The sequence below is a fragment of the Lates calcarifer genome, linkage group LG24, assembly GCF_001640805.2.
Source record: "Lates calcarifer isolate ASB-BC8 linkage group LG24, TLL_Latcal_v3, whole genome shotgun sequence".
In the NCBI taxonomy this organism is placed as follows: domain Eukaryota; kingdom Metazoa; phylum Chordata; class Actinopteri; family Centropomidae; genus Lates; species Lates calcarifer.
The window spans coordinates 19322841-19335805 of NC_066856.1; the positions used below are offsets into that span (position 1 = coordinate 19322841).

Consider the following 12965-nt stretch of genomic DNA (forward strand, 5'->3'; position numbering starts at 1 on the left):
GAATCTCTCATCCATTCTTACTTTCATCCTTGATTGCGTGAGCTCTGAAACAACTCAGAGCGAACAAAATGTTTGTGAGGTTCCAGAGCGAGATGAGAGCTCTGCGTTAGATCGCAGTGCATCAAAATCAATCTATTATTTATTAGTGCACTCAGTCAAACCACATGAAGGGGAAACAGGACACGGCTGAGTTGAGCAGAGCCGAGCACATCAAGGATGGATCTTGGATCTCGTGATCCGAGTCAATCAAATCCTCTATGTTTTTCCATTCGGCCTCCACTCTCTGATTCTCAGATGTCAGTGTACAGTATCCTGATTGATTAAACTTGTATGTTTGACTGCTGGTCTCCGTCCTGAAGCACTGGTGGTTATGTGTTTGTGTTTTGCGTGTGGGACATCATCTCCTGTTAACGTGTTTGTTTGTATTTTACTGTCAGACCAGAGTTTCTCACAGCCAAGCCCGGCCTCAGCCCCCCCTCCCCCCCACCAGCTCCCAGACGAGAAAGAAAGAAAAAAAAAAAACCTGCATCGTAGCATTGTATTCTGCACACACGCTGTAATGACGAGCTGCTGGTTGATCCCCGTCCTCGGCAGGTGGGATCAGATTTTTCCTACGAAAATAAAAAGCAAAAACATAGACACGCAAGCAGGTGTACCGGGGTACGAGCACCTGAAGAGACTTGAAACTGAACTCCCAGAGCAAGCAGGAGGACGAGGCCATCACTGAGTCCATGTCTAACTATTCCTAATAAGCAAGAAGAGTGACTATATAGATATTTAGAAAACAACTGGACTTTATTTATCGTAATATGTGGTGTGATCAGTTTAATTTCCATAGAGTGCCAAAACGTGATGGCCTCCACCCTCCAGAACTGATTGGCTCAACAGTCTGTGGTCTTGCCCATGAGACAGCACAAGTTTCCAGGTCCTAAAAGTACAGAAGACCCTCTCCTGGTCTTATTCTCAGCAGATAGCAGCTTCTCTGCTTTCTGATCTGTGTCGCACACATGCAGCTTTATCTTCCGCTGCAGCTCAGACCACCAGCCTCAGTCAGTGACGCTCAAATGAATCATTTAAATCACATACCGATATCAATCCATCAAAATCAGTGGAAACCCAGCAAGCAGCCGTGTACGTTGTCCTCCATTACCTGTTGCTTTGACAGCGTCTTTCCTGACACCAAGCTTCGTGATCGCTGTTGAAATCACTCAGAAACTGCTGCAATAATTTCCTCCCGGAGGCGAGGCGGAGGAGGCCTCGAGGTGTGACTGGCTTGGGTGTGAGACAGGTGCTGAGTCTTCTCCTGTCCAATCCCCCTCTGTCTGTGTGTGTGTGTGTGTGTGTGTGTGTGTGTGTGTGTGTGTGTGTGTGGTTACCCTCTCCCACCCCTGCAGCCTACATCCACTCCAACCAGATCATGGGCTGGGGAGAGAAGGCCATTGAGATCCGCTCCGTGGAGACGGGACACCTCGACGGAGTTTTCATGCACAAGCGAGCTCAGCGACTGAAGTTCCTGTCGGAGAGGAACGACAAGGTGAGTCTGGAAACAGACCATTTTCCCTCAACCTGCTCCATACGTCCATTTTCTTCTGCTTTTCCGGGCTCGGGTCTTGGAGGCAGCAGGCTGAGCAGGGTATTCCAGAAGTCCCTCTTCTTAGTCCCTACTGGGTGTTCCCAGGTCTGAGAGGACATGAACTCCCTCCGCAGAGTTCTGGGTTTACCCTGGGGTCTCCTCCTGGTCGGACATGCCCAGAAAACCTCCAGCGTGAGGCGCCCAGGAGGCCAGAACCACCTCAACTGGCTCCTTTCGACACAAAGGAGCAGTGGATCTGCTCCGAGCTCCTCACAGTCAGAGCTCAGACACCCCACAGAGGAAACTAATTTCATAAATATGTGCGACCTTCCCACGATTCCAGCTTCGCTACACGTCATTACAACAACAAAACTTCTTCTGACATATTCCTCTGACACTGTGGCTCGACCACACTTGATTGCTTTAAGCTAACGCTGTCGTCTCCACACGTCTCGTCCCTGCAGGTTTTCTTCGCCTCGGTGCGCTCTGGAGGCAGCAGCCAAGTCTTCTTCATGACCCTCAACAGAAGCTCCATGATGAACTGGTAACCCCTCCCCTTCTTCAGCCGACATCCCTCCTCCTCTTCTCTCTGAACGTCGCCCGCCACCAGGAGAGACGGACGGAGGGGTGACATGAGGACGATTTGCGTGTGTGTGTGTGTGTGTGTGTGTGTGTGTGTGTATATATGTGTGTGTGTTTGTGGAGGATAAACAACAAGCTGCTGAACAGACGATTGAGCAAACCACAGGAGTGTGCTCCCCCAGTATAGATATCCTTTAACTGTAGGGGGCGCTGCAGACCTTGTGGAAGGCGTCACTGCCTGCTGAGCAAAGGTAACTCAACATACTGTCAGTGGACAACACCTTCACCCTCCCTGTGGACTGTTCGACCGGGATGATGGTTGTTCTTGAGACTTTAAAGGACGCTGACATCATGCCTGAGTAGCCTTTGACCTTCCCATGCGACTGAATGGGGAGCTGTGGAGAAGTTCTTTGTGTAGCACATCACTGATTTTCTTACAGGGTGTTCACACGGCGAGTGGTAGATCTGTGGCTCTGCTCTGTCAGTGGTGATGCAGGTGTGTTGTGGCTGCGAATCAGACATCTCACTGCGCTGTGTTGTTATAGTGCTGGATATTAAGGTAGCATCAGTAGAGGAGGAAAACTTGAGGTTAGTGGATGGATGCAACAGTGAGTCTCTCAGTGCTGAATCAGAATCACTCTGCAGGCAACTCACGTCGAGTGTTTCCCTCCGATTTGAGCTAGTCTCCACGCTGAGTCAGTGTTTTTCCCAAGTGGATAAATGAATAAACTCTAACCAGCTGCTGCGCTGTGGACGGACAAAAAATGATGACAATCATGAGAGAGAAACCTGGTGAATTCTTTGGTTGTCAGTCCAGAACAATGGTCCCAGATCTCACCCACCGAGACCAGCAGCTGAGTTAGAGCTTTGTTGGCCAAAGATCTGTCTTAAAACAGGATCTGCTGCTACGAGCCAAAATATGCTGACGATCCAGTTTAATGTTGCTCCTAAAAACATATCTATAACTGGGAAGTTTGTCGATGTTTAAGAATGAGGTGTGAGCTGACGACTTGTTCAGACATTTGTCAAGCCTCAAAACTGATATCTCTCAGCCTGACGCAGGTTTATTAGACTCACCTGACGCAGTGTGACATACAGTTGTTATCGCACCTTAAGAAGAGACTCCCGGTTTCCTACTATTCAGGCGTTTAATTGTGAGCAGAGATGATGACGCCGCTGTGATGATTTCAAAATAACCTGGCTCAGTGTGGAAGAAGTCTGAACCAACCTTTAACTGCTCTGAGCCAAAAGCCAAACGTCAAACTCAGAGTGTGATGCTGCTTGAATCTCAGCTGATGTTTTCTGGACTAACATCCTGTAGCAAAAACTCAAAGATGGCCTCCTCGCTCCAGATGTCAGATGTTTTATGTCACAAAGCAAAAATACATCAGAGGGAGCCGAAATGTGCTGACCTTGAAGCGTTCAGCCGTGGCCGACATGCTCGCCGCCCCCACCCAATCGCTGCTCTGTAGGAAACGAACGGACCTGCTGTGACTTGATGACGGTGTTGCTCACAGTGTGAACACTCATTTCGAGTGCTGCTGCTGAAACACCCCGTATGTCTCTTCCCCATTAGGAGAGAAAAATGCTACACACAAGCCGTTAGTGTCACGGGGGAAATGAGACATTTTACTCTTGTCATTGTGCTTGCTGCACAGTCGGGTTCAGCTACTGTGGCTACGGTGTCCTGGAAAGGCAAAGGCAGGTTGTAGATATTGTATTATTGCTGCAACAGCAACACAATAACAAAAATCTCCACATCATTTCTCACAAGAAGAACTTGGCCGTAGAGTAGATGCCAACCTCTGGAAGTTTTTACTTTTGCTGCCCTTTGTTCTCTCCACCTTTTACTGTTCTGTGTGCACTGCACTTGTGTAAATACTCACTTTAATGTTAAGGACAGACGACTACGCAAAACAGGTGAGAAGACTGAAGAAAAAAATAACAGTCTTGCTTTTTATTTTCCGCCATACCTCTGTAAAATCTGTCCGTTCTTGTAGTTTCTCTCAGATGGGAGGTTTTTCTGACCCAACGAGCCGAGCGAGGACTTACACACACACGTTTGATTTGGGTTAACACTCCGAGTTTTTACTCTTTTTCTCTGTAGTTCATCACTGTTTATTTAGTTGTGCATTTTGCATGGTGACATACATGTTTTACCTGTCGTCACTTGTTATGAATTGTAAGTTTAAGGCAATACACTGGCAGGTCTGACTGTAGGAGCAGGACGACGAGAGAGAAAACTTTCTACATGAGCCCTGAAGCATTTTTCTCACAACTCTGAGCTGTACATTGAAAGATTTGAAATTTCTTTAGCACCTGGGCTTTTATCCTATAAGTAACAGTCAGATAAGTCACTGGATAACTTCACATTCTCCATTAAATTGACATTTTAGGCATTTTTTTAAAGCTCAAACCCAGAGCAGCTTGTGAAGAGCGAGCAGGACGGAGCTTAGAGTCACTTTGAATGCCATTTTCTGTATTTGGGGGGTTGACAGTTAAGTCAGAGATTGTGATCAGGCTACGAGAGAGGAAAAGTGCTTCATCTTTTACTTGATATTCTTTATTCGTTCATTGATCTTAAAGGATGCGATAGGTGTAAGCGATGCCGCTTTAAGGCCAGCTGAAGCCTTTTACATGTGCAGGATGTTCACGTTAATCGACACCCTGTGAATAAAGGTCAGGAGGCAGGGTCAGTTTGAGAAACCTTAGATAAAAAGATATATATACTGTAAGAATTTTCGTTATGATGATATCTTACTGATCATTTTAGAGAAAGACAAAAAAATAACGTTCACTTATTAAAGCTTAGCTGTCTTTCTACAGAATAGAGAACATAGCTATAAGAATTTCTAAAAAAAATACAATGTTTTTATTGTGGTATTATTTGTATTTGTATTTCAATTTTTGTACGTATCAAGACTGTGAACGTATGTACGGCTGTCAGCCTGTGAGTGTGTGTGTGTGAGTGAGTGCATAGGTGAGCAGGTGTGTGCACAGGTGTGTGACATGCATGTGAGTGTATGTTTTCACCTCGTCTGAATCACTGGAATCAGTCAAAAGACAACCTCAATCTGGTAACACACATCTGTGATATTGGAAATTGTACAATAAATGTCCTCTCCTTGTACAGCAACAACATCTGCTCCGCTCTCTTTCTTCACCTCTGAACTTTACGACCACATTATTAAACCATGAGGTCAAAGTACGTCCACCAAAGTTCTTGTTTTTACCACTGACGGGCTCAGGTTGTCTTTCTAAGTGTCTGACAACATTCTCTGACAAAGTATATATGTTGTATTTTATAAATATTCCATCCAGCAACACCCAAAAGAGGAGATTTACAGGTAAATATTATACAAAACAAACACTTATACATCAGTGGTTGGTCTGCAGATTGACTGATAATGAAAATAAATGTTAGTTGTGCCCAAATATAGACTATAACAGTGGCAGGGACCATGTTGCTGTTTCTTTTTGATACTGTGATTATATTTTGTGAGCAGTAGAAGAAGTATTTAGATCTTTTACTGAAATAAAAATACTAATATACTATTAATTATTATATCTTATCACTGATTCATTAATGTAGAATTAGGACTTTGCTGTTATTTGTTGAATTGGGTTAGTTTTAATGATTTTATATCAGGCTGCAAAGTTCATAATGGATGATTGGTTGAATAATTGTTTGTTTAATCATTTGGTCCATCCAACAGCCCAGACTATAAAATTATTATAATTAAATCACATGAAGCTGGAACTATGAAATGTGCATTTCACATAAATGATTTTCTTTCAGTTGACTAATAATCCAGCTGTAGTTGTCAGGTAGTTTAATTCATAATGAAGCATCATATTTTATTTATCTTCATATGTTTGTAAAATAACTAGTGGAGTAAAACGGTGAATATTTCCAGGTGAAATGTAGTGAAGTGGAGGTAGAAAGTTAAGTTTGTACTGCGTTAGCTGTGGTATTGATACTTTTACTTATTTTTACTTTTACGTATATTTGTACAACAATTCATACTCATTAAATGGTGATAATAAGGGTGATAATGGTGTAAAAGGTGGTGTGGACGCTCCAGCTCGTTCTCGAGACCCAAAAAGACGCCTCCTGCCCGCCCTGAAACCCTCCGGACGCCCCGTATTTAGGAAACGGTGCTCTCCCGGGTTGCCAGGTTTGCCTCAGACCTGGCAACCCTTTCTGCCAGGCTGCCACCGGAACACATAAACACCGCCCCCTCCCTCTCCTCCACTCCCCCTCCCCCCTTCCTCTACGGATGCTGCAGTAAAGTTGGCCGCGCGTGCGCACTCTCGGTCCTCTTTTTCTTGGAAGGTAAGTGTGGCATGGCGCGTGTTTCTGCCTTGGGGGGATAAACGGAGGACTTAACTGCTTTTTAAGTGAACTCTTAACGGATTCAGAGGTACTAAAGTAGTCGTGGAGCGGTTCGGGAAGCCGTGGAAGTAGTTATGTATTTTCTCGGCGGTTGTAATCGGTGGCAGGGCACGGGCAGGGTGTGGGTGTCCGTGTTCGAGCTAACGTTACCAGGCTGAATCAAAGGGACATGCGGCCTGCAGCGGCGCGGTCCGTGGAAGTCGCCTGTCATTCTCCGCGCTAATGTCCGCGCTTTTCCCGCGTTCTTCACCTCCTCCGACGGTTTAATCTTCATCGTTAACGCTTAATAACGGCAAACACGACCGGTGCTGTCGACCGAGCGTCCGATCTCCTGCTTTTATTTGGACGGAGCTGAATGGACGTGCTAGCGTGACTAGCCGCTTTAGCATCGCGTTAGCTAGCACAATCGGATAACGGTACTCGCTGTTCGTGAAGGAACGACACACGTTGGCCGCTCGTAAACCTCCCCGCACAGTTAGCTTATCCCACCCAAAAAAGTTGAGTTAAAACGAATGAATTGAACCGAAACCCGGAGATAATTTAAGCTAATCACGGCGTGTTTAGCGTAATTGTTAGCTGGTTTTCTACCGTTATCTGGCGCTGCTGCACTTGTAAACTCCAGGCCGTTTAACTTGTTAAATCCTGTGCTAATGTTTTAAATCTAGCTCTAATTATTAATTTTAACGCCCCTAATTGAATTAATGTTGAATTAATAATCTCAGAGGTGCTGTCGTGTATTGTGTCAGTCCAATAGCTAATGTGAGTTTTAATGGGCTGTGAAGTTAATGTTTGCTAACAGATTAGTGGCGCAGCCGTCCAGCCTCGTGTTGAGCCGGGATATTTATCCATGCTGTCACGTTTCGGTGTCGCTTCAGAGTTTGTGTTCAATATTTTACAATATTTTTTTTTTTTTTCATAATTTAATTCAACTGCGGGACACATCGGAAGGATGACACTTATTTCCTGAGATCTCGCGATATCGATTAACGAGGCAGCGCACAGTGGGGCCCTGGAAAGGCTGCTGCAGTCCCGAGCGAAGCCAGGGACAGGGCCCAGACTGTTATTTAACACACCAAGTTTTAGCCAAATTAACAACTTAGATTGGTTATTTTCGTGGGGCCATTACGTGACAACTTTTGTACTGCATGTTTCCTAGCAACAGAAGTCCCAAAAATTGGGGATTGGGGAATCTGACTTGCAGAATGTTACTGATTTATTCAAAGTCGAATTAGTTGGTCTTTGTCACATTTCTTAATGCATTCTGCACTGTCATGTACACTAGTTTGTGTAGCTAGCTAGCCACAAATGGCTTACCTGTAAAGGCCAATTAAAGGATTAGACAGGTGGTGGTTTAATTTCCAGCTGAAGAAAAGACCAAAACCAATGAGACGTCAGGGGCCTCATTTCTTTGTGAAATCTATTCTTTGTCTGTAGGTGTAAAATAAAAAAAATGAGCCAAGAGTTTCACTTAAAAAGGCTCAGTAAGCCACTTTAAAAATCAGGATGCTGCAGCAAAACAAGAAATATTTTGTCTTGACTTCAGCATTTGATCCTTAGTGCTCAGGGTGATGCTAATTAAAACCCTTCAGTGTTTGACAGTAAGGTAATTAACCCGTCAATGTCTTCCACAGCGCCCCTGACCCATCGCACCATGGCAGATCCCGATTGTGACTTCCAGACTGGCGAGTCTGGCGCCTCCGCCACCTACCCCATGCAGTGCTCTGCCCTGCGTAAGAACGGCTATGTGGTGCTGAAGGGACGTCCTTGCAAAATCGTGGAGATGTCCACCTCCAAGACCGGCAAGCACGGGCATGCTAAGGTAAAATTATACTTAAAGTGTGGCTGTAAAGCCTCTTTAAACTGAGAGCTGTTGTACGTGGCAGTGCACAGTTTTAAATGGAGTTTAGGGCGAAGAGGCACAGCTCAGATCTCCAGGATCAGATTTCAAACAAGTCTGATCCACGTAGTCTGAAGTGTTGGCTCTGGTAGTGCACGGTCTCCTTATCTTTTTCTTTAAACACCAGGGTGCTCCCACATGTACTATGGCCTCCTGTGTAGTTTGGTCTCAGCAAATGGAAAAATGAGTATTCTGCCTGTAAAATGCCAAAGTTGTCATCAGATATTTGGTGATGGAATGACGCGCTCTGCACAGATTTCCTCTGACAGGTTAAATGGTTGACATCACTTTGGTAGTAAACTAAACGTTCCTCTGCAGGTTAACCTGGTTGGTATCGACATCTTCACCAACAAGAAGTATGAAGATATGTGCCCCTCCACCCACAACATGGATGTCCCTGACATCAAGAGGCTAGACTACCAGGTACGCCATCGATCCAAAACATCTCTGGAACTTTCTACCACCCCAGTGTCACAGCAGTCAAACTTAAAGAATGCATAACTTAATTAGAAACAACATGTGACCGCTGCAACGCTCGGGTCACAGTTATGTTGAGCCCTAAAATTCAACTTGAGGATGTTGGGAATGAAAAAAATCTCTAAAGCTGATTTAATATCCACTTGTTAATGTCTTGTGGACGTATTTCCGCTGTAGAAGTTATGACTAAATATTGCTATCAGAAGATAAAGTGAGAGTTTTGTGCTAAGAATTTACTTAAAGCAGAACATGTGCCAGTTAATCTGAATAGGTACATTTATTAGTCATCTTATCTATGATACTGTATCAGTGTTAACCACAAAATACACAGAACTGGTAGTTTATTTGTTGGAGTGTGTGGTCTGTTTGGCTCAATATTTAGTCTCAGGTCTCTTGACATTAGAAACCGCTGTATGTCAGGTTTCCTCTAACTAGGTATGCATCTATTTTCACTGTTCATCTGTTGATGATTTCCTCAATGAATCAGTGGTTTGGTTTTTAAAATGTCAGACTAAAACTCAGATCTGGTTTACAGTGAAACAAAACAGAAGAATGAAACTTAAAAAATGACTAAAATCATAAGAATTGTTGTTTTTCTTTGTTAGCCATTAAACACAAACACAAAATCAATAATAATTGTCATCTATTACCAGTGAAAACAGCTGTCTCAGAGCCTTATGAGAGATGGATGTTGTGTAGTAAACACAGGACAAGTGAGGTGACATTAAGTGGAAGGAGTGGCTAAGCATCAGGAAGTGAGCAATTTCTTAATATCTGCTGAAAGTGCTTAGTGTAAAGTCTGTTAAAGCAGCCAGTACACACGAGGCTGAGCTCGTTTCACTTCAGCAAAACCACACACTCCTGCGTGAAATTAGCCTGACCAAGACTGGCATCGAAACCTCAGACGCTCATAAACACAGAATGTTCTACTCTTTAAAAAAGCAGAGCTTCTGGACAGAGCTGAATTAAAGTGAGCATTAGTCAAGTTGTTCAGCTGTGTAACTTCCTCCAGCTGCAGTCCGACTTATTTTCACTGCTCATCGTCACATTCTCGCCTGTCCTTGTAAAATCTCTCAGCCTGTCTCACCAGCTTTCGATCTCTTGCTTTAGTAATGGCAGCACCACATTGACGTGTAATAATTTAGTGTTTACTGCACAACAGAAGAGACATTAGGGGACCATGGACCAGAGGAAATATCTGACAGGGTTACGCTGCAGTTATCAGGGTTTGACATTTTTGGAAAACATGACATGAGAACTGAACAGGTTTGAGGTCTAACACTGGAGGACGACTTATCTGGTTTTCTGATTGTGTCTTCACCTTCCCAGCTGGTCAACATCTCTGAAAACTACATGTCCTTGATGTCCGACAACGGCGACGTCAGGGAGGACCTGCGTGTCCCTGAAAACGAAGTCGGCAAGGAAATCGAGGCAAAGTTTGAGGCGGGTGAAGACTTCCTGGTGAGTTCAGGGCTTTTAGAATTCTTAGCTTCGCGTCTCAAATGTATAAAAATGTGAAGATGACTGACTCTGACGTTTCCTCCGCAGGTCACCGTGATTTCTGCCATGGGGGAGGAATGTGCTATCGCTACCAAGGTTTTGACCAGCAAATAGGGAGACGGACTTTGCTGCCCAGGCAACAAGCACCACCCACAACCAGTCTCTTGCATTCTCATTGGTTCTGTCACCAAAGCGTCGGCCTTCACAGACAACCTCAATCATTCTGTTGTGATTTTTCTCTTCATCATTGATCTTTTTATTTTCTCCCCTCTTTTCGTTTCTCTTTTCCATTGCTGTTGGGAATGTTCCACTGCAGCTTGCTGCGTGGTCCTCTGCCTGATCACTGAGGTTTTGTTTGGTAACAATCTACTTTATATAAAACAACTTCAAAAATAATGATCAGTTGCTCATTCCTGCTTATTTTTGCCTTCAACGTGTTGGTTTTGCCACTCACATTCCTGAATGTTTAAATAACAACGGGATTCAGCTTTTGTATGATTATTTTTTTATATTCTTTAGATTGAATATAGCAGGTCTAAAGCCTTTTAGAGGGAAGGGAGGGGGAGGGCGGCAGTTTTTTCAGTTGTTAAAGCAGTGGGAGGGAGGGTTGCCCCTGTAGATACTAAATTCTGGTTTAGGTTGTCCCTCTAGCAGCCATACCGCTTTCCAGCATGGCCTATGCTCTGGTTCCTGAGTGTATTGGGTGCGACAAGGTCCGTTTTTTTTTTTTTTTCTTCTAATCGCTGGGATTGATGCTGGCTAGCACTTAAGAGCACTTGAGGTCCACTCCAGCATGTCAAAGCTCTAAAACCAAGAAAAGAGAAGTGTTTATTTTTTTCTCTCTCTTCCCCCCCCTCCAAGAACAGAAACAAACTTCAGTGATTTACCCTCGTGATGCCAGTCTCTTGTCTGTGTAGAAGTTTGAGGGGCGTGAGGGTCCTGTGCGCTCACACCTCTCGTTCACCGGGGCAGCCGAGGGCTCGCCCCCCTCCGGCTCGCCCCGGCCATCCCCCCAGTGCTAAAGGAGTATTTTGTTTTGAGAGGCGTGAGTGTGAAGCGGTGTGGGCCTCCGAAATGTGGGAGGCGGTTTGCAGTGAGGTGTGTGTTTCTTTTTGAGGGACTCAATCGGGTTGGGGAGGGTGGTAGAGTTGCAAACTTTTTGTTCACTCGAGGCCTTTGTCACCTGACTGGAGATGGCAAAAATAAAACGATGAAACAAATGGACAAAAACTGCAAACTATGTCTGTCTGGTTTTGTTTCTAGAATGAAGCTGGTCGTCAGGTGAAGACGTCATTCAGAGCTTATGAACACACGAGGGTGGATGTGCAGTGCTAAAAACATGAAATCTATTGTGTAGTTTAGTGTGCTCAAAACTGAGGAGACTTGTTCTGCTCAAGATTTATTCATACGTCATCAGCTCAGCGGTTAAATCTACACTACCTGTAATTATAAAGCTCTCACGCCTTTTTGCCAAATCAGCCTGTTTTCTACTGTTAAAAACACAAAGCAAAAGCCTGACTTTAGATTTTTCATTTGAGGTAAAGTGTCATTGATATTTTCCCATAATATTCAAGTGTTTCCTTTTTACTGATTATTAATTAACAGAAAGTGGTAACTACATCATTCACTGCAGTTTTGTGTCTTTGTCCCTGGTGTTTAGCTGCTGTTGTGGTTGAAAACGTCACCTGAAATTGGGCTTCTTTCACAGAGAGAAAGACGGACTGAAGCTTCCTGCCACACTCCTCAAATATATACAAATATAATAGAAGGCGCTGGGCAAAATCTAGAAAACCAGAGGAAACGTGTGGTGAAGGTTTTCTCACATCAGCTGCCAGATGAAACTGATTTAATGCAGGTTTACACTGGAGGAAAAGAAACATAACATTAGCACTAACATGATGCTTCATATAGAGTATATATTGTAATAATAACAGTTTCCACTGATTTATCATCTGTTAAAACAGCTTCACATCAAGTTATTTTACTGTTTAGACCTGATTTAGTTTGGGGAAAAGCAACATACACTTATAGTTGGAGTCTCCAGGTGACATGAGCGACAGAAACTACTGAAAAAGAAAAAGAAACCATCAACAGTTGCAGGATAAACTCTGGGTCCTGGGTTCTGTTCCTGCAGATAAAAGTAGTGAAGGACAAACAAAATGGATGCTCAAAGAGTCACTTCAGTTGCTGCACTTTTCCTCCTACAGCATCTCTGGTGTGTGTGTGTGTTTGAAGCCATGGCAGCGCAGACGAACAGACACACCCTGCAATGAACGTCTCTAATGTGAAGATGATTCATTCACTTGTGCCCGCCTGCATATCTGCACACTGAGCCACACATGGCAGCACAATGGAAAGAAGGATGCATGTTGTTTTTTTTCCTTTCTCTCTGTCTGTATCGTCTGACCTGCTACGGTTTCTCTGACTCATCAGGAGGGATTTTATTTTCTCTCAGTGTGGTCATAGAAATGCAGCTGAATGAATGCAGCTGGTATGAAGGCCCGAGCAGAGCGGGGATGGTGTGTGTGTGTGTGTGTGTG

General features: G+C 44.2%; 2 protein-coding genes across 3 annotated transcripts in view; both read left to right on the forward strand.

Annotated features, from left to right (window-relative positions):
- Positions 1-5294, forward strand: part of tnikb (TRAF2 and NCK interacting kinase b) — a 45037-nt gene extending 39743 nt beyond the window's left edge. Inside the window, exons 31-32 of the mRNA XM_018679187.2 lie at positions 1395-1534; positions 2038-5294. Coding sequence (XP_018534703.1) covers positions 1395-1534; positions 2038-2121 — 224 coding nt within the window. The 3' untranslated portion in view covers positions 2122-5294. The remainder of the gene's footprint in view (positions 1-1394; positions 1535-2037) is intronic.
- Positions 5295-6415: 1121 nt separating this feature from the next.
- eif5a (eukaryotic translation initiation factor 5A) lies at positions 6416-11662 on the forward strand. Of its 2 annotated transcripts, none has more exons than XM_018679178.2 (5): positions 6416-6491; positions 8183-8370; positions 8767-8871; positions 10255-10386; positions 10474-11662. In XM_018679178.2, the coding sequence occupies exons 2-5, from the start codon at positions 8203-8205 to the stop codon at positions 10537-10539; spliced, it is 471 nt and encodes a 156-aa protein (XP_018534694.1). In that variant the 5' UTR covers positions 6416-6491; positions 8183-8202; the 3' UTR covers positions 10540-11662. The 2 variants fall into 2 exon arrangements, with proteins under 2 accessions (XP_018534694.1, XP_018534693.1); XM_018679177.2 differs by lacking the exon at positions 6416-6491 and adding an exon at positions 6557-6579.
- Positions 11663-12965: the final 1303 nt, after the last annotated feature.